Consider the following 22892-nt stretch of genomic DNA (forward strand, 5'->3'; position numbering starts at 1 on the left):
AGATTGAAGCTGGTTCACTATTGTTCGTATCCATTTATATAGAAAAATTGTTGATGGAGGGGGTTAATAATTTTGTGTTGAAAACGTGTGCAGATGTTTAATATGTCATCAACACTGATTAGTAAGATGATATACTGCTGATTAATCAAATTATGACTCTATTAAAAGAATATGCATGAATCATTCAAGGACATTTTGATGATTTTCAATGTGTTAGCGATCAACATATCTGTAAAGATCTATGATCTGGATAAAATATAAATTAATATTTTTAAAAAAAAATATGATCTTGCTGAAGATCTCAATTTCACCATACGTAGACATATCGTTATACGTTAAGGTCCAGTGTGGAGCGTATAAGAGATACTAAATTTTCATCACGTGCTGATATTTAATACGTCAAAGATATTTGTATATCTAAAGCAGGCTTCTCTCTTGCTGAAATTTGATGCATCAAAAGTATTTGAACATCCAAAACATACATCGTTTATACAAACCTTTCTAATATGTATCATATTTAAGAATTAAACGACATAGGCTTATTAATAAAATCATTGTTCTATTAAAAGCATGCGTATGATTGTATATCTGAAGCATCAAAAGTATTTGTACATCCGAAACATACATCGTTCATACAAATCTTTCTAATATATATCATATTTAAGAATAAAACGACATAGGCTTATTAATAAAATTATTCTTCTTCTTTTATTAAAAGCATGTGTATGTGTTATACCTTAAACGTTTCTGCCTTGAAACTCTATTCCGTTGATTCTCACGATGATTTTGGTTTCATCGCTTAGCAAGATGATGATGATATGTGTTTGCTTATCTAAAGTAGGGTGTAATTCCATCAAAAGAAATAAAATATGAATGATAAGTACACACACTTCCAACGTTTCTGTTGAAAGGGTGTCTTTTATTAAGGTAGTTGGTGGTGGAAATGTTTTAAATACTTGAGTAGTTCTAAACAGTTCATTAGATTTTTGTTTCATCCTCTGCTTTAACAGTTTAAAGTAAAGGAGACATTTTGAAGAAAAAATATTTCAATGGCTAATATTAAAGTTATATACAATTGTAGTGACAATATATTAAATGAAATTGAAAGAGATATGAACTTATTATTTGAATTACTATTTCAAATTAATACAAATATGCAACGTTGTGAGGAAATTATAAGTGATGATTGTAGCGAGGAATATATTGATGTTATTGAAATAATCGATGGTGAGAACGAGACAATGATTGAAGATGAAGTAACTGAAGTATTGACCGCAGATGATTCTGATGATGTTAATACTGTAATTCAAATAATTGACAGTGATAATAGTGATGATATTGAGGACAATTTTTCGATTTTTGAAAATAATAAAGTTACTGGAATAATCAACAGAGAGAATGACATGATAATTGAAGATGAAGTAAACGAAGTATTCAATGTAGATGATTCTAATGATGCTAATACTGTAATTGAAATAATTGACAGTGATAATAGTGATGATAGTGATGATTGTAGCGAGGAATATATTGATGTTATTGAAATGATCAACGGTGAGAACGAGACAATGGTTGAAGATAAAGTAGCTGAAGTATTGACCGCAGATGATTCTGATGATGCTAATACTGTAATTCAAATAATTAACAGTGATAATAGTGATGATATTGAGGACAATTTTTCGATTTTTGAAAATAATAAAGTTACTGGAATAATCGACAGCGAGAATGACATGATAATTGAAGATGAAGTAAACGAAGTATTCGATGTAGATGATTCTGATGATGCTGATACTGTAATTGAAATAATTGACAGTGATAATAGTGATGATATTAAGGACAATTTCTCGATTTTTGAAAATAATAAAGTTACTGGAATAATCGACAGCGAGAATGCTATGATAATTGAAGATGAAGTAAACGAATAGGTATATATTTATAGCATTCTAGCCTTTACATAGTAATATTGAATGCATATGATGATTGTATGTACTTTTCAGTTAACACTGACATCTGTCAAGAACTATTTAAAAAGGTCTTATAGTAGGAATTACTATCTCATAGTTACGAAGTTTCGAATTATAAATATCATTTTAAAATAGAGTAGTCTTTTTAAAAAAAGCATGTTATATGTGTGAACCAGCAGCTTTATTACCGTGGCTTCAAGCACTGAAAGGAGAAGATTGGGTCAAGAAAAACGAGATGTAATTGTTGAACTATTATCTTCTGAAAATATATAACTTAAAAAAATGTAACATTGTACATTTATGTTATCAACATTTTAATCAATGTATATTTCAATAATACCATTTTATAATTAACTGTTATTACAATAAAAACATATATAATAAGGTTTATTTTTGTTTTGTTGATTTATAAAATTAAATAGAAGATAGAAAACTTTGGAAGAGCAGAATATGAGTGTGCTTATTGATATTTAATTGAAGATATCGTGATTTGTCTCTGCTCCTAGTGCCTAGCAGTAGTTAACCCAAGCATAGGTTGTTCAATGAATAAATCAAATATTTGCACATGCTATTATATATTAGTTTAAAAATTGCTGAGCTATGGAAAAAAGCAACACACTCAGCTACATTTATTGTAAAGGGGGCTCAGCGGGGTCAGTAATATGCTGCAAAGATTCAAGGTTACGCGAGCAAAAAAAAAACGCATGGAGAATCTGTGTTTTACCATTTAGGAAACTGCTTTTACCGACTGGGACCTAACGTCAGACGAGTGGGGGTGTGACGTCAAAATGCCGCAAGTATCCTCCCGCACCCCCGCAACCCTCTCGCCCATACTTGCTGCGAGCTCACGTGGAGCCTCCGATTTCCCCCACCACCTCCGCTTAGCACTTCTTGGCTCCCCCCACTACCTCGCAACCAGGCTCATCCGAGTGGACAGGAGTGGGGGGGGGGGGGGGGCCAGAACCGGCCTTACTACACTACTAATGGTGTTCCCCTATTTGGATTTTTTTGTGGTTGTAAGTATTTTCAAAGACTTTTGATATGTATTTGATTGTAACTTTTTTTTCTAATTTTATATTGTTATGTGTTTTTATTTAGTTTTATGGAAAAACCTACGAGCAATCACGGCGAGACAGCAGTATCGCCGGCAGGAACGGCATTTCGCGAAGCTACACGCGAAATTTGACGAGGAGGAAAACGACTTCCACGAGATGTTTGACTACTTTGGGATCCGGTGGTTACAGTGTACCGGAGTGGTACCTCGTCGCGGCTGGGGGTACAACAACCTCCAGGTGGAGAATCCGATGGGATGGGACCAACACGTCCCCTCCGAGGATTATGTTTTATGGTATCACGGGTTGATAGAATAAGGAAAATTTTTTATGTATTTTCTTTTTATAATAAATTTATAATTTTACTTGATTTTTGTAACCTCTCTGTATTTCCCTTTCCCAAAACGAACTTTTTAAATAAATTATCGATTTTACCTCAATTCTTTTTTTTTCTTTATTTATTTTTTCCTACCTTTTAATATGTAGTTAATTATAAGATAGCTCAGGTTTAGTTTTATCTACGATTGATCGTTAGTTATTATTTAAAACAATTTTTTACAGTACTAATTATTTAAACTACGCGACTACTTATTATATTTATTTTACTGATTTACATAATATAGGGTTTTAATCGGTTTACGTGTACATTCACGAATTTTTTCCCGGTCAGTATTTCGTAATTTAAATCGTTTCGTTTTCTTGTAACTGTATAGGGATCATCGTAGATAGGTTCAAGTTTCTTTGGTCTACCATGACGATTCATTTCCCTTTTAAGTAAAACTTTATCTCCTATATTAAAGTTAATTTCTCGCGTGTTTTTGTCATACTGTATTTTAGATTTTTCTTTTTCTTTTATTAAATGATCTTCCATCATAATACCTGCCGAACGCATTCTTTCGCGTAATTCTTCGCGGCAATCTCGGTATGTATATGATGGTTTCGGCGGTAATTCTAGCGATGTTGGGAGTTCTATTTCTCTCCCAAATAACAATGAGAATGGAGTTTCGTTTGTGGCAGTATGAGGGGTTGTATTATATACAAACATAGCGTATGGTAACCACTCATCCCAATTATTTAAATCGTCATTAACGTAGCTTTTTAAGTATGACGTTAATGTTCAATGCGAACGTTCTAAAGCTCCATTAGATTGTGGATGGTATGCGGTTGTTTGAATTTTTTCGATTTTCAACAGTTTGCATACATTTTTGAAGAGTTGACTGACAAAGTTAGTACCTTGATCAGTTAATACTTTTTGCGGGATTCCAAATATAAAGAGTATTTTTTCCACAAAATATTTAGCCACTGTAGAAGCTGACTGGTCTGGTATTGGTAAGGCAATACTATACCTCGTAAATAAGTCTTGAAACGTCAGCGCGTATTTATTTCCACGTGGTGTTGGTGGGTAGGGTCCAATAATATCAAGTGTTACCTTTTCGAAGGGTTCTAACGGTGTATCCGTAATAAGCATTGGCGCCCTTTTTACTCCCCCTGTTTTATTCCTTTGACATTTGTCGCATTTTGCAATGTACTCTTGTATGTCCTTTTTCATGTTGGGCCAGGTATGTCGGAGTTTAATTCTCTTTAACGTTCTGTGTATACCTTCATGACCTCCAAAGGGTGTGTCGTGGTACTCATAAAGTATGCGAGCTATTTTTTCGGCGGAGTATATTTCTTCATTCTCCATTATTTCTGACTCGCTTTCTTCCTCTGTTTCGCTTTTTTCTGACCTTGACGAATCAGGTGTGTCGGCGTCAACGTTCGGTGTCTCCCGTTCTGGGTCGACGTTCGGTGTCGCTAGCGATGTAACAGGTTCAGCTGTCGTCTGCTTTTCGCTGATTTTTTGTTTCTCTGGTACCAACTTAGGATCTGCTATTGGAGATTTTGTCTTATTATTTGTTAACGAATCTGAGGGTATCCTTTTCGCTGTGGCCCTTGTGACAACATGTATTCTACTGAAAGCATCTGCATTGGTATTTTGTTTTCCTGGCTTATACTTTATTTCGTAATCATATTCTTCAAGCTTCAGTCTCCACCTCATGAGTCTTGATCCTGGATCTTGAATATTGAATAGCCATGTCAAAGGTTGATGATCGGTTACTATAGTAAATTTTGTCCCATATAAGTATGGTCTAAAATTTTGAACTGCCCAAACTATGGCTGCTAGTTCTTTCTCAGTCGTACTATAGTTTATTTCTGCTTTGTTTAATGTTCTACTGGCATATGCCACTGGCAGATCTTCTCCCAGAATTTCTTGTGACAATACGGCTCCTATTGCCAGTTCAGATGCATCCGTTGTTAAAATAAAAGGTTTTCTGAAATCTGGATATTGTAATATCTGTGCACTTACGAGTTTCCTTTTCAGTGTATTAAAAGCAGTTTCTTCCGCCGTAGTCCAATGGAATTTTTTTCCTTTTTTCAAGAGTTCTGTTAATGGTTTGGCTAGGTCAGCAAATTGGTCTATGAAACGTCTGTAGTAGCCTGCTAAGCCTAGGAATGATTGAATGTCTTATACATTCTTGGGTCGTGGATATTTTTCCACTGCTGTTGTTTTGCTCGGATCAGGATAGATACCTTTATCCGATATTATGTGTCCCAGATAGCATATTTCTTTTCGTAGAAAACGACACTTTTCTGGTTGTAATATTAGTGTATTTTCCCTTAATCTGGTAAACACTTCTTGTAGCCTTTTACTATGCTCTGTTAAAGTTGGTGCATGAATTACTATGTCTTCCAGATACACGTAGCATTTGATTCCATGTAATCCTGATAACACTGAGTTCATCATACGTTGGAATGTTGCGGGTGCATTTTTTAACCCGAATGGCATACGATTATATTCGTAGTGTCCCATTGGCGTAGAGAATGCTGTCTTCTCTTTGTCCTTCTCTGCCATTTCTATCTGATGGAAGCCTGACGCCAAATCTAAAGTCGTGAAGTATTTAGAATAGCCCAATTGATCTAGAATTTCCGTTATGTTTGGTAAAGGGAACGCATCTCCTACCGACAATTCGTTTTATATATGGAAGTCTATGACTATGCGCATTTTTACGTTTCCTTGAGCATCAGGTTTCTTGGGGACTACCAAGAGTGGTGCATTCCATTGACTTTTACTCGTGCGCAGTGATGCCGATCTGCGGACGGACGGACTCCCCACCATCCATCCGCGGACTCACCAACATGTCCAGGGATGCGTGCATCCATGAGTCAACCCCACTCATGTCCTACTCCCTAGTAACTCACACCATTGCAGGGCTGCATAGGTGTCTCGGCTTGCGTCGCTCAAGTTCGATGAGCGTCGGTTGTCTGGGGTGCAAAAGAGAGCGGAATAATTTTCTCGGATCTCTCTGTCTCGAACCCGAACTGACTCGAACTGAACTTTATTCAGCCGACGAGCTAGAATCCTTTTCGGTGGCAATTTCAACTTTTCCTTTCGTAGATTCCGGATCAATTACTGTAAAAAAGTTTCGTATGATGATAAAAAAATGTTAAAATTGTTTGATTGTATTATTAAATAATAAATAAAAACAATATATTAATACATTGGAATATAATAATATACAATTTTAATTCCCACACCCCATTACAAGCAATTAAAGTGTTTATTTATTTCTCCATTAATAATAATCATTAAATTAATAATTTATTTTAAAAATCAATCTTAGAATGTATACAAATCTTAAACAAAATTAAAAAAAAAATATCCAATAAGACTCGAACACGCGACAATCTGCGTTGCGAGCAGACACTTAGCCACCTATACTACACAACCTTTCGACAATTCTTGTATAAACGGACAATGTAAACGGAGGTTTTCGTGAAATGATACTTATCGTATTTCTTTCTTCAACATAGTTTTAAACCTGAAATCGTATGCAGAGTTATAATTGCACAATATATATATGAGGCCGAATAGAAATTATGCAAATTAAAAATATTCGAATCTCTGAAAATGAATTTCAACATTATTTTCGAAGATACGATGTTTCCGTTAAAAAATTAACGTCATTTTACGTATACCCTTTTATCATAGTAATGAAGTCATATTATGACTGTTATTTTTTTTCTGAAAATAGACGTTTATTATATTTCATGCTTCATAATGCTGAATAGCGTTTGCATTAACATATTCGAAAATAATGTTGAAATTCATTTTCGGAGATTCGAATATTTTTAATTTGCATAATTTCTATTCGGCCTCATATATATATTGTGCAATTATAACTCTGCATACGATTTCAGCTTTACAACTATGTTGAAGAAAGAAATACGATAAGTATCATTTCACGAGAACCTCCGTTTACATTGTCCGTTTATACAAGAAATGTCGAAAGGTTGTGTAGTACAGGTGGCTAAGTGTCTGCTCGCAACGCAGATTGTCGCGTGTTCGAGTCTTATTGGATATTTTTTTTTTTAATTTTGTTTAAGATTTGTATACATTCTAAGATTGATTTTTAAAATAAATTATTAATTTAATGATTATTATTAATGGAGAAATAAATAAACACTTTAATTGCTTATAATGGGGTGTGGGAATTAAAATTGTACATTATTATATTCCAATGTATTAATATATTGTTTTTATTTATTATTTAATAATACAATCAAACAATTTTAACATTTTTTTATCATCATACGAAACTTTTTTACAGTAATTGATCCGGAATCTACGAAAGGAAAAGTTGAAATTGCCACCGAAAAGGATTCTAGCTCGTCGGCCGAACGAAGTTCAGTTCGAGTCAGTTCGGGTTCGAGACAGAGAGATCCGAGAAAATTATTCTGCTCTCTTTTGCACCCCAGACAACCGACGCTCATCGAACTTGAGCGACGCAAGCCGAGACACCTATGCAGCCCTGCAATGGTGTGAGTTACTAGGGAGTAGGACATGAGTGGGGTTGACTCATGGATGCACGCATCCCTGGACATGTTGGTGAGTCCGCGGATGGATGGTGGGGAGTCCGTCCGTCCGCAGATCGGCATCACTGCTCGTGCGTACTATGCCTTCTTCTTCCATCTGATTTATTTGTTTATAGATTTCATTTTTATGTTTTTCTGGCAGACGATAAGGTTTCTTGAAAATTGGGGTGGTCCCTTCTTTGAAGGTGAGTGTGTGTTTTACTGCTTTTGTTGTCAAAAGACGATCCCCTTCTATTTGGAATATATCACTATAGTTTTTACAAATCTTACGTAATTTTCGTTTCTCCTCTTGATTGAGATAGGCTACATCTATGAGATTTATCAATTTGTCAATTCTGTCTTCATTATAATTGTTTATATGACAAATTGCTGGAGGTTGAGAGTACTCGTTGTTTTCTTCGGGAGGGTCGGAAATTTTTTCTAGTTCCACTATAGGGGTATTTATTTCCTGCTCGACTTCTGTAACGTTGATTATGCTGACGCAGCAGGTAGACTCAGACGGCCTGGTGACACAGTTTCCCATGTACACGGCTGGTCTTATTTCTCGGGCTGTCGCTAGCCCATCAATTTTGCTATGTGTTATCGCCGCTACTAATGTTTCGGTTCTCGGTTTCAGGGTCACTGTCTGGGGAGCTGAGTAGTGCATTTGCCAGCTGTGTCCTAGCATCGTAATTGAATGATCTCGGTTTACCTTGTAAACATTTTTCTCCCAGAAATCTACACCTAAGATTCCGTCTGCGATTAAAGGGAATGAACTAGGTATCACCTGGAATGGATGCATAATTATATGTTTCCCTACCTTTACGTGTAGTTCCACAGTTCCTGCAGTAGTGAATGGGTAATTTCCTAATCCGGTAACGGTATTTTCCTTTTGTTTTATCATCGTTCTTCCTTGGAGAACTCCTGCCTTTATGATAGAAATATCAGCTCCCGTGTCAAAACGTAACATAGCTGTTTGTTTTTTAAATTCATCAGCTTGAACTTCGATTAAATTTCTATGCGAAGAGTTCTGTAATACGTGTAGTCTCGTTGTGTCGAGTCGTACTCGTTCCTCTTCTTGTGACTCTGCGGCTTTTATTGGTTGAGTGGACTCCCTTTGTTTTTTCCTTTGTAAGGTTCGGCACTCTTGGACTGTATGTCCAGGTTTTTTGCAATAATTGCATACAACGGATACTTTGTTTATTGATACCTTCTTGTCTTGAGGTTTTTTAGCGTTAAATAAACGTGCGTAGCAATTTTTTGCGAGGTGTCCTTTTCTATCGCAACTTTCGCAATGTAGATTATCGTTTTTCTTGTTGATACCCGTGTTGGAACCTTGTTGGTTTCCTCTCCTATGTTGGTTCTGTTCATGATAAGATGGGTAGGTGCTGTCCTCCTCTATAGCCATGGAGATAGCTTCCTGTAAGGTGAGGCATTTAGAGGCCTTCACTATAGTCGCAATACGCGAATTTAGACCGTGATTAAATTGTATCAACGCTTGTTTTCTCAGCATCCTTCTATTGCGGCATTACTGTCTGCTGAGTTTCCTGGGTCCAAGCTAAACTGTAATAGCTCAGTAAGCAAACCTTCTATTCGGTTAGCGTATGCTTTTACTGGCTCGTCTTTTCTTTGACGGCTAGTGTATAAGTCGTTTTGTACGACTGCTGCAGACCGTTTAGGCCTGAATATGGCTTCTAATTCTACGACTAAATCGTCGATTGTGTAAATGGCCCTATGTTTAAGTTCATGGAACGCTCTGCTTTTTAGACTCGAAAATCTAATGAATTGTAATAAGTCGCTCCGATCTTTAGGGGCTATACCATCGTGAATAAGGTATGCTGTACTTATAAATGGATCTAATCCATCTGGATTCCCTGAGAAAGTGGGTAACATTTTCATAGCTGTATCGAACGAGAATCGGAGTTTTGGTTCATCTTCGAATTGAGTTAGTTCTTCCCGTTTATGACTTGAACCGTGGTTTAATGGTTTAGAGAAAGTTCTCCACGAAGGTTTCTTTATTGTAGAACTTCCGCAAGGTCGCGGTTCGTGTTCTGTTGCATATAAAAGCGCGTCCTGCCGGATACGCAGTTGTCTAAGTTCCTCTCTTAGCCTAGCACTTTCTTCTACAAGAGGATTGGCCTCTCGTCGTAAGGTTTCACTCAACCTGTTTATTTCAGTCGTTACTGGCGACTGTGGCACCCTTGGGGCAGGTGTTACAGGTATTCTGGTATCCAGGGTTCTATCTGGATTTTGTTCATAAACCACATTGGGGTCATGAAAGACAACACGATCGCGATTTGCCATAATGGAGCTTCCGCGCCTACGAGTAGTTACGTTGCGTCTAAATACACTGCAGTCTACGCTCCCAACTAATGGATTTCGGCTCGTGTTAGTATTTAATGTGCTAGTACGTGCAACAGTATCGGTCACTTCTGGGCTTTTCGTATCGAATAGTGCGCATTCGGTATTTTCCTACACTTCATGCAAGAAGGAAGTTACTTCATCACTGATAGAAACTTGATTAAACAAACGCCTAGAAGTTGCCGTAAGATTGGGAACCGATTGAGTCCGGTCAAAGTTTCCGTCGTCTTGACTCATGAGAAAATTTTCCTCTAAAGTTTTAATCGCTCGCTTGGCTCGCGGTTGCAATGATTCGCAAAGTAAATAGTTTTGCTACTGATTTTTTACAAGTTGGAACCGTACTCACCAGAGATCCATTCTTCTTCAGCTGGTTCTTGATGTCGTAGGTCCTATTGTAGATTCCTTGAGTAAGCTGTCGGTGATGTTGAATCCTCTAGGATAGGCAGTGATCTCCCGAATGGACGAGGTCCAAATGTTGAGACTGCGATAATGATCGATGAATCCCGTGAGGACTGGAGTACTGACAAGTTGATTCGAAGTGAAAATTCCTCCAGTTGTTGCCGTCGTAGTAGTTGATGAGCGTAAGGAAATCTCCTTGCTTTTTCCTGCTGCTTCACCAGTCGATAGATCTTTCAGCCTATCCCACCGCTGCCACCACTTTTGTTATGGGTTCACACCGTGACGAACTAATTCAAGTACTTTTGGGTACAACTAAATTTATTCAGTCCTTGTAGAGTTATTTTACAATATTGAATTATAAAAATAAATTATAGTTATACAGGTTTTTAATAAGATGGTTTCTAAATTGAAATTAGATAGAATTTAGAGTAACTTAAGAGCTAATGCTCTGGTAATGTCAGATGACTTGTTCTAGTTATTGCTGGGCCCTGACTAATCTATCAGGAACCAAGCAGTTAAGTCGTTGCCTCAAAATGCATCGATTCTCATGACCATATATGGTATGGTTTTAGGGAATCGATCGTGCGTTAATGGTTACTAAGTCGACCGTGCGTCAATAAGTCGATTGTTCTAATAGCTGACTAAGACTTTTGGCCACGCGCGCTCTGAGGCCCTGGCAACAAAGAAGTGCTGTTGCCTAAGAAAGAGGTTCAGGTTGCATACGAATGACGCCACACGGCGTTTTGTGAGAATGCAACCGGAGCCTTTTTCATTTAACTAACTTTAATTAATTAAATGTTTTAATTCTAATTATTGGCTAGGTTTTAAATTAATAGAGAAAAGTGGTATAAGTAGTTGTATGTATATAACAATATATATTAATTTAATAAATAACAGATATACAAAATAAAATATAGTTTCATTAGAATTTAATAAAATATAAACTACACGATACTCCTAATACAGAAATAATCGTCCGATTAGCCTCGTGTTTGGACTCATTCTTATCTTAAAAATAAAAGCAATGTATTGATAACAGTTTTAAAAATGTTTAATTAATAATATTAAAATTAGAATTTTTGATTGATCATTCGAGTACAGGTATATAAGGGTTATTCATTTTCAGTCGGTTTATTGTCCTCTGTTTATTGCTTGGGACTCGGTGCTAGGCCAGTTAGGCTACGCAATGTGGAAAAGTCTTGTCCACTAGCTAACAAAGGCACCTTTAAATTGTGTTTACATTTTGGAACGATTCAATTTCCCAGAGTGTACCATCATTGCAGGGTAGGTTTCAACAACTCTTCCAAGCTTCCATTTATCAGGAGCTAAATTGTCTTCCTTTAAGAGTACAAGTGTATCAAGCTGTATTGCAGGAAAAGGATGCATCCATTTATTACGAAATTGTAGCTCTGAATTATATTCTTTACTCCATCGCTTCCAATAATGTTGCTGCATAGATTGAATTCGTTGCCAATTGGAGAGGCGAGAATTAGGCACATGATCTAAAGGAGGATCGACAACTGCTGCAAATGTTCGGCCAATTAAAAAGCGCGCAGAAGCCAAAGGAGTAAAATCATTGGAATCTATTGAGAAAGGTGGAAGACGTCGGGAATTGAGTAAAGACTTTATTTGAGTTAAAAGAGTATAAAATTCCTCGTTTGTAACATTTGCAGTAGAAGCTATTCTCTTTTAATGAAATTTTACCGACTTAACACCAGCCTCCCATAGACCGCCCATATGAGGCGAATAGGCAGGTATAAAATGCCAATGGAGCCAGCAGATTCACCTAATTTAGCGTTTTCAATCTTTAAAATTGATCCAAGATCATTCAATGCATTAGGAGTTCCGACAAAAGATGTACCGTTGTCAGAGTGTAGGTTTGCAGGTTTACATCGTCTTGACACAAATGTTCTCAAAGCAGCAGTAAAAGCATCGTTTGGCAGATCAATCACAATCTCCAAATGCAGAGTCTTAGTTTAGAAACATACGAATAATGCTATGTAACATTTTTCAAGTTTGCAACCTCTACTTTTTTTATTTTTGATTAAAAATGGACCAGCGTAATCAACTACAGTTGAATTGATCGGGTATGATGGAGTGATTCTGAGTTGAGGGAGATTTCCCATCTTAAAAACCAATGCATTGGGTTTTGCCTTAAAATACCTTACGCAACTATGTACAATGCCTCGAACCAAATTTCCGCCACGAAGTGGCCAAAACCTTTGGCGGACTGAATAAAGTAATAGCTGAGGACCGGCATGAAACGACCTCAGATGCTCGTCAAGTACGATACGCTTGGTCAACTCATGCTTGCTAGATAATAATAAAGGGAATTTTTTATCATGTGAGTAGTGAGAATTGGCTAATCTTCCATCTACTCTTATCATATTCCGATTGTCAATAAAAAATGCCAATCGAGACAATTGGCCTTTGATAGGCTGATTCTTCTCCAATATTCTAATCTCGTGGCTAAAGCACTCCATTTGGACACATTTTATTAGGAAAAGTAATGATTCGTTTATTTCCAAGGGAGTGACAAAACCTACTTCGGAAGAATTACGTTTTGATTTGTTGCAAAAACGACGAACATAAGAAAGAATTCTGCAGACTTTGTTGAGGTCGGAAAATCGTTGCAATAAATGATTACAAATTGGTTTGGGAGTTTGGTGAGCTCTTAAGCAATTGACAATTGTTTTTACTTCTTCTGAAGTGGTAATATTCATTATATTTTTCGGCCAATTACAAACCTCTCCTTGCAAAAAATAGAGCCTTGCCATCATAAAAAATTATTTAAAATATCTTGGGCATGAATACCCCGTGAAAGTGCATCAGCTGGGTTCATAGATGTTGGCACGTGACGCCACTCATGCTCGTACGTGAGTTCCTGGATTTGTGCTATTCTATTAGCTATGAAAGCAGGCAATACATTTGGCTCTAATCTTATCCATAATAGAACGATGGAGGAGTCAGACTAATAAGTTTTTAGATAAACGTCGTCATTAAGAGCCTTCGTAACCGTCAGCATTAACTCGGATAACAAAAGCGCAGCACAAAGTTCAAGACTAGGTATTGATTGCGTTTTCAGGGGGGCTACCCTTGACTTCGAATAGAGTAATCAAGTGAGAATTGAATTTGTTTCGTCAATAGAAACGCATGTAAATGCAAACCCTGTAGCCATTTTTTGAAGTGTCAGCGAAGTTATGTAACTCAACATGAGTATAAGACTTGCATAAGGCTGATCAAAGTGTGGCAATTGAATTTAAATGTTTTAATTGATCTTTGTATTTGATCCATTCCGCGTGTAAATTGGAGGGCAAAGATTCGTCACAAGAAAGTTTTCCTTGCCATAGACTTTGCATGAATATTTTTGCCAATATCGTAACTGGTCCGAGCAATCCAAGCGGGTCGAATATTTGGGAAATTTCTGACGAAACCTTTCTTTTAGTGACTCCTTTCCTTTTGGACGTTTGAACTGTATACCCTATTATATCAGAGCGCACAGTCCACTTTAACCCTAATGTTTTGGCTGAGTCTTGGAGGGATGAAAATGTATGTTTTTCAGTTTCTTCAATATTAGTTACACTTTTAATTATGTTGCATTCATTGGATATCCATTTTCGTAATTAGAAACATTCTAGCTTTAGGACCTTGGATATGATAGATGCAATAAAAATTGTTTCTTCAACAGTTTCAGCGCCTGTAAGTAAGTCATCCGCATAAAAATCATTTAAGATAATCTTGGAAATGACTGGAAACTCATCTTGACATTCATAACCCAATTGAAAGAAAGCTCTCACGGATAGAAAAGAGGCTGAAGCTGTACCATAAGTAACTGCATTCAAGTTGAAGCTTTTTATAGGTTCCTTTGAATTTAATCTCCATAGAATGCGCTGTAAAGCGCGTTTTTCAGGGGAATTTAAGACCTGTCTGTACATATTTTCTACATCAGCAGAGATTATGTACAGGTGCCTTCTAAATCTGATCAAGATGTCGAAAAGTGGAGCTTGAAGATTTGGACCAACCATTTGGACATCGTTGAGAGATACTCCAAATGAAGTAGGAGCCGAACTATCGAAAACAGCGCGAATTTTACCGGACTTGAAAACACAATGGTGCGGAAGGTAATGACAAGGCTGACAACCTATATCATTTACTAAGCTCATATGACCGATACGTTCGTATTCATCTAAAAACTCTGAGTAATTCCTTCTTAATTCAGGTTGGCGATCTAGCCTCTTCTCGAGATTTAATAAACGTAGCTCAGCCAATTCACGTGAATTTCCAAGTTTATCAGTAATATCCCTCAAAGGAATGTTCACTACGAATCTGCTATCTTTATCGCGACTGAATGTATGAACAAATATTTTTTCGCATTCCTTCTCTTCAAAGGACAGAGGTTTGTGATCCGGAAAGTTTTCTATTCTCCAAAAATGTTCAATTTTCTCATTTAGCGAGAACGTACAAATTGGGTTGGATGGAATCGTACCAGTGGGAACAGCTGATATGGGTCCACTTAGAATCCATCCAAGTTTTGTTTTTTTCAACACGAGTCCCTGCTGGTTTAATGCAACTTGACCTATACACAACAGACGCCAAAATCATTCAACACACAATAAAATATCAAGCTTGCCAGGAATGTTGAAAGAAGGGTCTGCTAATTTTAAATTCAATGGTATCTCATTCTCATGCAAATTAATTGGTTCGTGAGGAAACCTTTCAATTATTCTTGGGGCAATGAGGCAAGTCAATTTTGTTTCGAAAGAGTTATGGTGAGTAGATAAATGAACAATGCATTTATTTTTTATGATGAATTCCGAACCATCATTCGAAGTCTCTATAGGTATGTTGTAACGAAGCTCCCCGTTACGTATACGAGATACCAAATAAAGAACATAAAAGCTACCGAACAGTGGATATTATTAATCCCTACGTTACCCACTCGTGAGATAGGCTCAGGAGTGGATAATAGCAGCAGTGGTAGCTAGGCGGTTCCTGGGATATGAAGGTGAGGGGGGTGCGGGTGTGCGGGGGGAAGTGTCTTAAGAGCTGGGGTATATTGGGTGATGAGGGGGAGTGCGGGTGTGCGGGAGGAAATGTCTTTTTAAGAGCTAGGGTTTATTAGGTGATGAGGAGGGTGCGGGTGTGCGGAGGAAGTGCCTTGGCTGTGGGGGAGTATGAGAGAGAGATAGATCCCTCTCACCCTCTCTTTCTCTCTTAGTCTCTCACCCCTCTCCCATCACCCTAGGGCCCGTATTCTACGGGTCCACTAGTTCCCTAAGGCTTACCCCCTCTTCCATGACCCTAGGGCCCGGATGGTTAGTTATCCTGATAGTTACCCAGAGAACTTTTTTGTATTTTAGTTGGTGGAGGAAAAAGTTCATTTTCCTCCACTAGGTGGCGATCATAAAAATTACTGGGACAGCAACGCAGCAGTCCCCCCCCCCCCCCCCCCAGCATCTTACAGACTGCCATTTTCTTTTTTTTCTTAGGCCTGCCCTCGGAGAGTCTTTTCTCCCTCCACATACTTATCCTAAACCCTCCAAATATTTTTCTACTATAGACCTGCCATTTAACTTGATTTTACATTTTTTTTTAAACATTGAGCACTAGGTAGATTTTTTTCTTTTATGAGCTAGTAATAATTATAAAGTGCTTTTTTCTTTTTTTCTTTTACGGATTAAATTAAGGGAAATAGGAGTACGGAAAAAGAAAGAGACTTTTAAATAAAATTTATCATATAATTAAAAACGAACATGAAACTTATATAAAAACTAATATACAATAATATTTAGCCCATTCAGCTAATAACAGCTTCTGAAACATAAAAAAATTATTAATATCAAGTAAATAGCGAACTCAATTTTTAATATTTACCTTTTATTTGTTTCCGCACCCACTTTGCGAAAACATTTACCTCCTGTTTCATACAGTGGACAGCCTTTTGTGATTTTCGCTTAATTTTAATTTTATGCAGGTCACAAGGAATAATGTCCGTTTTTATATATTCATTTAAGAAATCGAATTTTGGACAATTAAAATTTTCTAAATTGACATTATTAATGTTCATTATATTTAATAAGTCACGTTCGAAGTGTCCACCTTTATATGCAACCACTGGTTGCACATTGTCACGTTCAATGATTTTTAAAAAATCATATATTTCATTTTGTGAATATCTTTCATTTCCCGTATTTCCATATACAATTCCGTGCACATTATTAAACACAAAAGATGCAGTTTTCCGATCAGCAATACTTAAAGTGTTCATTGATCCATTAACTTTGAATGCACCATAATGTGTTAAATTGGAGTATATATTTTTAATAGCCACTTGTTTGTACACTATCTTCTTATTAACGATAAATCCATCCACATCTATTATGTGCGTGATATCTCTTAAATGATGCATAATGTCAGAGTACCTGAAGATTCTGTGACTAAAACTGAACTGAAGATTCTGTGGCTTAAAATGAACTGAAGACTACCCTACACGCTTCTCAAGATTTTTTAAATGCTGTAAGGGATGTGAAAAATTTGATCTGTGTTGGGAGGTGACTAACCAGACACTCTTTAAAACACCATTGGTCTAAAGAGAGAGAGAATAGTTAAGGATAGTTGGAGAATTGAAATACTTGGTTTGAAGAAAAGGGGAAAACTTTAGAGAAACAAAAAAAGAATATATTTCAAATAAAGGCAAAGTGTTATAAATTTAGTATAACAAACGCTAACATGATCAGTGAAGCCAGACTGGGTCTAAAATGCTTCCCCACTCTGTCTCCATAGGCTCACTAACACGTAGAGCTACTGAAGCATCCGTGAGAGCATCCCACTTCTACTTCCTCGAACGTTGCACGCATACCATTACTGCAGTACGTGCATTTCTCGGTCTCCTTCGTATAGCTCCGGTATATTTCGAGTACGAGAAAGAGAGGTATACTTTTCTCGGACCTCTCTTTCTCGCGCTCCACCTTCGTTCGTTTAGCCTACGAGCCTAAACGAGAGAAGCCGAGCTAGTCGAAGAAAATTATGAAATGTCTTTTTCGCGGCCAGCTATGATAAAAGCTGACCACACGCTAAATGTGAATATAAAGATAAAATATTTATAAATAAACAGCCATTAACTTATTAGATTTTATAATAAATAAGGAAATGCGATGATATTACGTAACATTGGTCAATTTTCTTAAGACCCATATGTAACATATTATTGTTAAAAATATTTTCTTTTCTTAATTTATTATTTAATCTAGTAGGTTAGTGGTAATAAAAAAAAATTCATGACGAAAAAAAAAATTAAAAAAGTTTGCATGAATCTGCGGGAATCGAACCCGAGTTCGCGTAAGTAGCAAGCAAGCGCCTTACCATCTGCGCTACGGGACGCACTTGTTAAATTAGAAGCTTAGTGGCCTGATAGACCGATGGAAGCTTTCTCTATAAAATTCAATTTACAGAATAAAATATCAATTATAATGGTATATATATTTATTTCGTATGTCTTTTCCTAATGAAATAAAATATTTTTTTTGCATATTTCTAATCATTAATGACTTTAATAGCTGTAGCTTCAAAAAGTGACTCCAACATTACGAAGAATATTTTTGATGGCTGTAGAATTAAAAATAAGTAACCCAAGGTTTGTATTTGGGATTTAATTTATTATTTCTATTGCAATCAATTTATTTTGAAAGAGCTCATATATAGAAAAACGATTCATCGTTCTTGACAAATAAACGCGCATGACTGACAGAGATAAGACGATGTAGCCAAACAAAGTATTTATATAGCATATATACTGTATTAAAAGGCTATCAGAATATAAAACTTACATATTGAGTAAGTACAACAGAGATATCCTGTGTTATGCAGCGAACAGGTAAACTAAAGTGTGCGCTAGAGAGAGAGAGCCCGCTATTTAAAGTGCGAGAAGAAGACAGATTGATAAACACACAACATTCGGGTAAATGCCGCAAAAACAAAAGGCTATTGAACCCAGAGTAATTGCTTCGAAATCAAACAGCTGATCTGGCAAATAGATCGAAAAATGATTTCTTCTTCTCTAATATTCACATACGGAAGGAGAAAATCATTTTGACTTTAAACATAGCACAATTGAAAGTGACAATATTTCTTAAAGATATAAATGCATATATTGATGCTCTGTGGATATAATAAGTATTTATTTTAGCAGACACATAGACATCCACTGTTATTATAGGACAATCATTTTCTGATTATATCTGTATTGATATTTATTAACTCCTTTGTATTTCAAAGTTAAAGGAGTATATGCTTCATTATCCGGAAGATACTTATATATGTTTCCAATGATTTATTAACCAACTGTTTTACATTTATTTTAATGTTTATTGGGATGGGATTTTTTTTCTTTTTTTAAAGAGGTTAAAATGCCTTTGTGCACACCAACAAGCAGACTTATCATTATAATTCTTATCTGCTTGATGGTAGTGTGGGACTCACGACCCCCAGGAATTACCATTGCTCCGATTATTTCAAAGTTGGTTCAAGCTCCCTGGTTCTTTAAGGTCTAAACACTACCCACTAAACAATCCTCCTTTCATTACTCTTTACAATTGTAATGATTTTATTCATATTGCTTTGCAAAGTAGTCGCTAAATGCAGACTGCAATAATTTGTTAAAGCATTGCAAAGTAGTCGCTAAATGCAGACTTTCCTTTCACATTTTATTCTACTTCGATATCATCATCACTATCTTCATAAGCATGCAGATTTAAGTTACTTTTAACTGTAACAATTTTTGAAGAATATAATGAATTTTTCATTAATTCTAAGTGCTGTTTTGTTACAGTCATTGATAGTGATGTTTCTTCTTTGGATCGAGGTGCGTATTTTACTATGCAAATTGCATTCAATGTTTCATGTGAAAGTTTATTTCTTTTGCTTGTTTTACTATCAGGTATGATAGAAAAACATCTTTCTGCTTCCGCGTTTGAATGAGGAAGAGATCTTACTAAATTTAGTAATGCTCGTAATTGTGGATATCTCAGCTCATTATTGCTGTCTTTTGCTGAACATATTGCTTGCCACATATTATCGAATGATAATTTCGACCAGTATGTCTTTACATCATATGTTTCATTAGAATATAGAGATGTCTATTCAATTTTGATTGAATGTTCATTAAAATATCCTAAACGATGGCAAATTTCCAGTAATTTTATACTACTGGTTTCTCGATCCTCATCAAACAATGCTTTTTCCATTTGAAATATATTTAGATTTTCCAAAAATGTATCAAATATTCGAAAACGATTACGAACCTCTTGACTGGCTTTTATCAAGAAAGATAAACAGTTTTGACGAATCAATTGAATTTGTTCTTCGTTCAATTTTTCTTCAATCAAACCATCTTCAAAATATTCAGCACAATCAGGGCCGATATCTATTGACTGAAGGGGAAGCTGGTTATCAGTTCTTCCAAAATCAATATTCCGTAAATAAGGAATTAAAATTTCATCTTTTAATAAAGCAGGCTTGATAAATTTTGGTAACAAAAACATTAAGAATTTCATGCACGATTTATGCAGTACATGAACTCTAGTTTCGCTTGCTTCAAAAAATGCATTAAAAGAATTAAATTTTTTCAATACATTTTCCAAAAAATATAAGTAAGCCTTTGTTTCTGGATTAATCATTAATAAAATCATTTCTTCTGCTTGACATTTGTTTTCTGACATTTGTTCTAATAAAAAAGTATGAATAATGTTCCATTGTTCTAAAATCCGTTCTATGCATGTATGACGAGAGAGCCAACGCGTTTCTGCATATTTTAATAAATTTTTAGTCTCTTTCTCACAAGACTGCTGAAAATCTTTAAAAATAGCTGTCCTTTTAGGACTTCCATTTATAAAAGTGACTATTTTTTTTATAAAGTTTCCGCATTCTACTGGCAACGTTTTACATGCATTAGAAGCTACTAGTGCAGAAGAGTGACAAATGCATGGCATTGTTACTAATCGTGGACAATTCTTTAAAAGTCTAGTTTGGAAAGAATCGTGCTTTCCAACCATTACCGATGCATTATCACAGCTTAATCCAATTATCTGTGATATTGGTATTTCTTTTTTTATAAGTTCACTACTAAATGCTTTAAACAGTTTATCTGCTGAACAGTCGCTTGCATCTAAGTTTATTAATTGAAATAAATTTACTTCCACGCGTAATGATTTACTGTCCACGTATCGCGTAAGTAGTGTCATTTTTTTCTCATTACTAATGTCTGAAGTTTCATCCTCAAATACGGAAAACTTATGATTTTGTAACTTAGTAGTTATCCGTGCAGTTTCATAAAGACATTAGTAATAATATTTCTTAGTTTTGTTTTCCCCAACGACATTGATTGCAGAACATCCGGTTCCTTACCAATTTCTTTGAAGATTGTCAACAACTCTGCACTGTACGTAAATGGAATATTATGTTCCACGAAGAAGGTTGCTAGCTTGATTTCAGCGACTTTAACTTTATCATTGAAATCAACGTGACCTTCTTTAGAAGTACCAGGATATGTCATTTCCTCGTCTTCTTCAATATCTAGTTCTTTTATTTTTCCTTTATGAATCTCGGAATTAGCATGCTAAATGACTTTTGCTTTACCGGATTCATAATATTTTTTGCAAGCAACGCAAAAAAATTTATAATCGTCGTTGGGGACGTTCCATAGCCAAATCTTCCAAGAAGGGTTTTCATCACACAAACCATTGCGGTTGAAAACGCTTCCGTCTGGAGATTAATGATTTCCCTTTTCTTCCATTTTCTATTTATATTATTATTAATATATTGTACTCACAATACTAATGTATTCCTCTACAGGTAATCCTTTATTGTTTCTTTAATAAAAATCACTAGTCACCTAAGTTAAAACACTTAAATGAACCTAGTAATTATTATAAATATCTTTTCAAAAATTAATAATTTTTGAAAGGACAACACGCTCACTTAATTACTCAATTTGTGTAATCTTGATTCGCGTTATTATTATAAGTCGTTCAATGTAGACGATTGAAACCGACTGAACGATGAATATATACACTGCAGGCCAAAAGCTTAGGACCACTTGGTAAAATTGTGAAAAAGACAGGCTCTCCTTTTAGTGCATGTAGTTTGGCAACCCTAAGAGGTAGAACAAATTTAAGGATATCGTCGTGAAACTGATTAAATTCCGCGTCTTACTACATTGATTTGATCTAAAAAATCTAATGGATGCCTGTATTAAAGGTGAGAGAAAACATACATTTTTTGATGTTTCTTTATATATGGATATCCAATTTCAATGTCTTGCAACGGGTGTAGTAATAGTCTTACGAAGTTGAAACTTAAGTATGTGAAAGCTTGAAACTTAAGCTTTCATTTAAGCCCAAAAACATATGAATTGTTATTTGGTCCGTAGTTATTTGAAAATTAGTCGAGCAGTGTGCGACCAGCATTTTGTCGGCAAAACATTTGCTCGCTAAGCTTTAAGAACAAATGCAGGCCGGTATACACTATAGGTGCCAAAGGGGTACCACTTTTAACTTTTTTTTTCACTTCATTAATTACTATTCAACGGTTTCAAGTAAATGAATGAAAGCTTAAATACGATTAAATAACACATTTATTTACAAAATAAGAATATGCAATTATATTTTCTCTTCGTCGAAAAAACCGCCCCTTCTTTTGATAACTTCTGCCACTATCCTTGGCATCCTAGCGATGAGTTTATCTATTATTGTCATAGACATGTTTTCCCAAGCTTCTTGCAGTAGAACCCACAAGTGTTCCGCTGATGTTGGGCAAATTTCTCTAACGCGTCTGTCGAGTTCATCCCAAATTAATTCAATTGGGTTCAGGTCAGGGGACTGAGGTGGCCACTTCATTATTTTTAAAATTTTCCTTGTTTCATTTTCTTCCAAGAAAGACATGCATAGTTTTGATGTATGCTTCGGGTCATTGTCCTGCTGATATATGAAGCCACGGCCATTCAGTCGTAGACCAGAAGGAATGGCATGGTCTTTCAAAATATCCTTGAACTTCTCCTTGTTCAAAATTCCTGTAATTCTAACAAGTTCTCCCGTACCTACGTCAGAAAAGCAACCCCATACCATAACTGAACCGCCCCCATGTTTCACTGTAGGAATTACACATTGTTGGTCCATTTTTTCATGTGTAGCTCGACGCACAAAAACTCTTCGCTTATTGCCAAAAATTTCAA

General features: G+C 35.9%; 2 protein-coding genes across 2 annotated transcripts; one reads left to right on the forward strand and one right to left on the reverse strand.

Moving 5' to 3' along the window:
- Window positions 1-1049: 1049 nt before the first annotated feature.
- Window positions 1050-2202, forward strand: LOC136774927 (homeobox-like protein HDP1). Its single transcript, XM_066729400.1, has 3 exons — window positions 1050-1910; window positions 1995-2029; window positions 2097-2202. Exons 1-3 carry the CDS (start codon window positions 1050-1052, stop codon window positions 2200-2202), a joined length of 1002 nt encoding a protein of 333 aa, XP_066585497.1.
- Window positions 2203-11296: 9094 nt separating this feature from the next.
- LOC136774928 (uncharacterized) lies at window positions 11297-17075 on the reverse strand. Its single transcript, XM_066729402.1, has 13 exons — window positions 16541-17075; window positions 15602-15774; window positions 15297-15522; window positions 14306-15242; window positions 14019-14248; window positions 13834-13901; window positions 13481-13637; window positions 12739-13418; window positions 12375-12621; window positions 11939-12249; window positions 11826-11889; window positions 11615-11674; window positions 11297-11430 (listed from the first exon to the last, which is right to left on the reverse strand). The coding sequence occupies exons 1-13, from the start codon at window positions 17073-17075 to the stop codon at window positions 11297-11299; spliced, it is 3822 nt and encodes a 1273-aa protein (XP_066585499.1).
- Between the last annotated feature and the right edge of the window lie 5817 nt (window positions 17076-22892).

Source organism: Prorops nasuta, unplaced genomic scaffold (genome assembly GCF_024137725.1).
Source record: "Prorops nasuta isolate Cenicafe-Biocafe unplaced genomic scaffold, Cenicafe_Pnas_1.2 PNAS00007, whole genome shotgun sequence".
Classification (NCBI taxonomy): domain Eukaryota; kingdom Metazoa; phylum Arthropoda; class Insecta; order Hymenoptera; family Bethylidae; genus Prorops; species Prorops nasuta.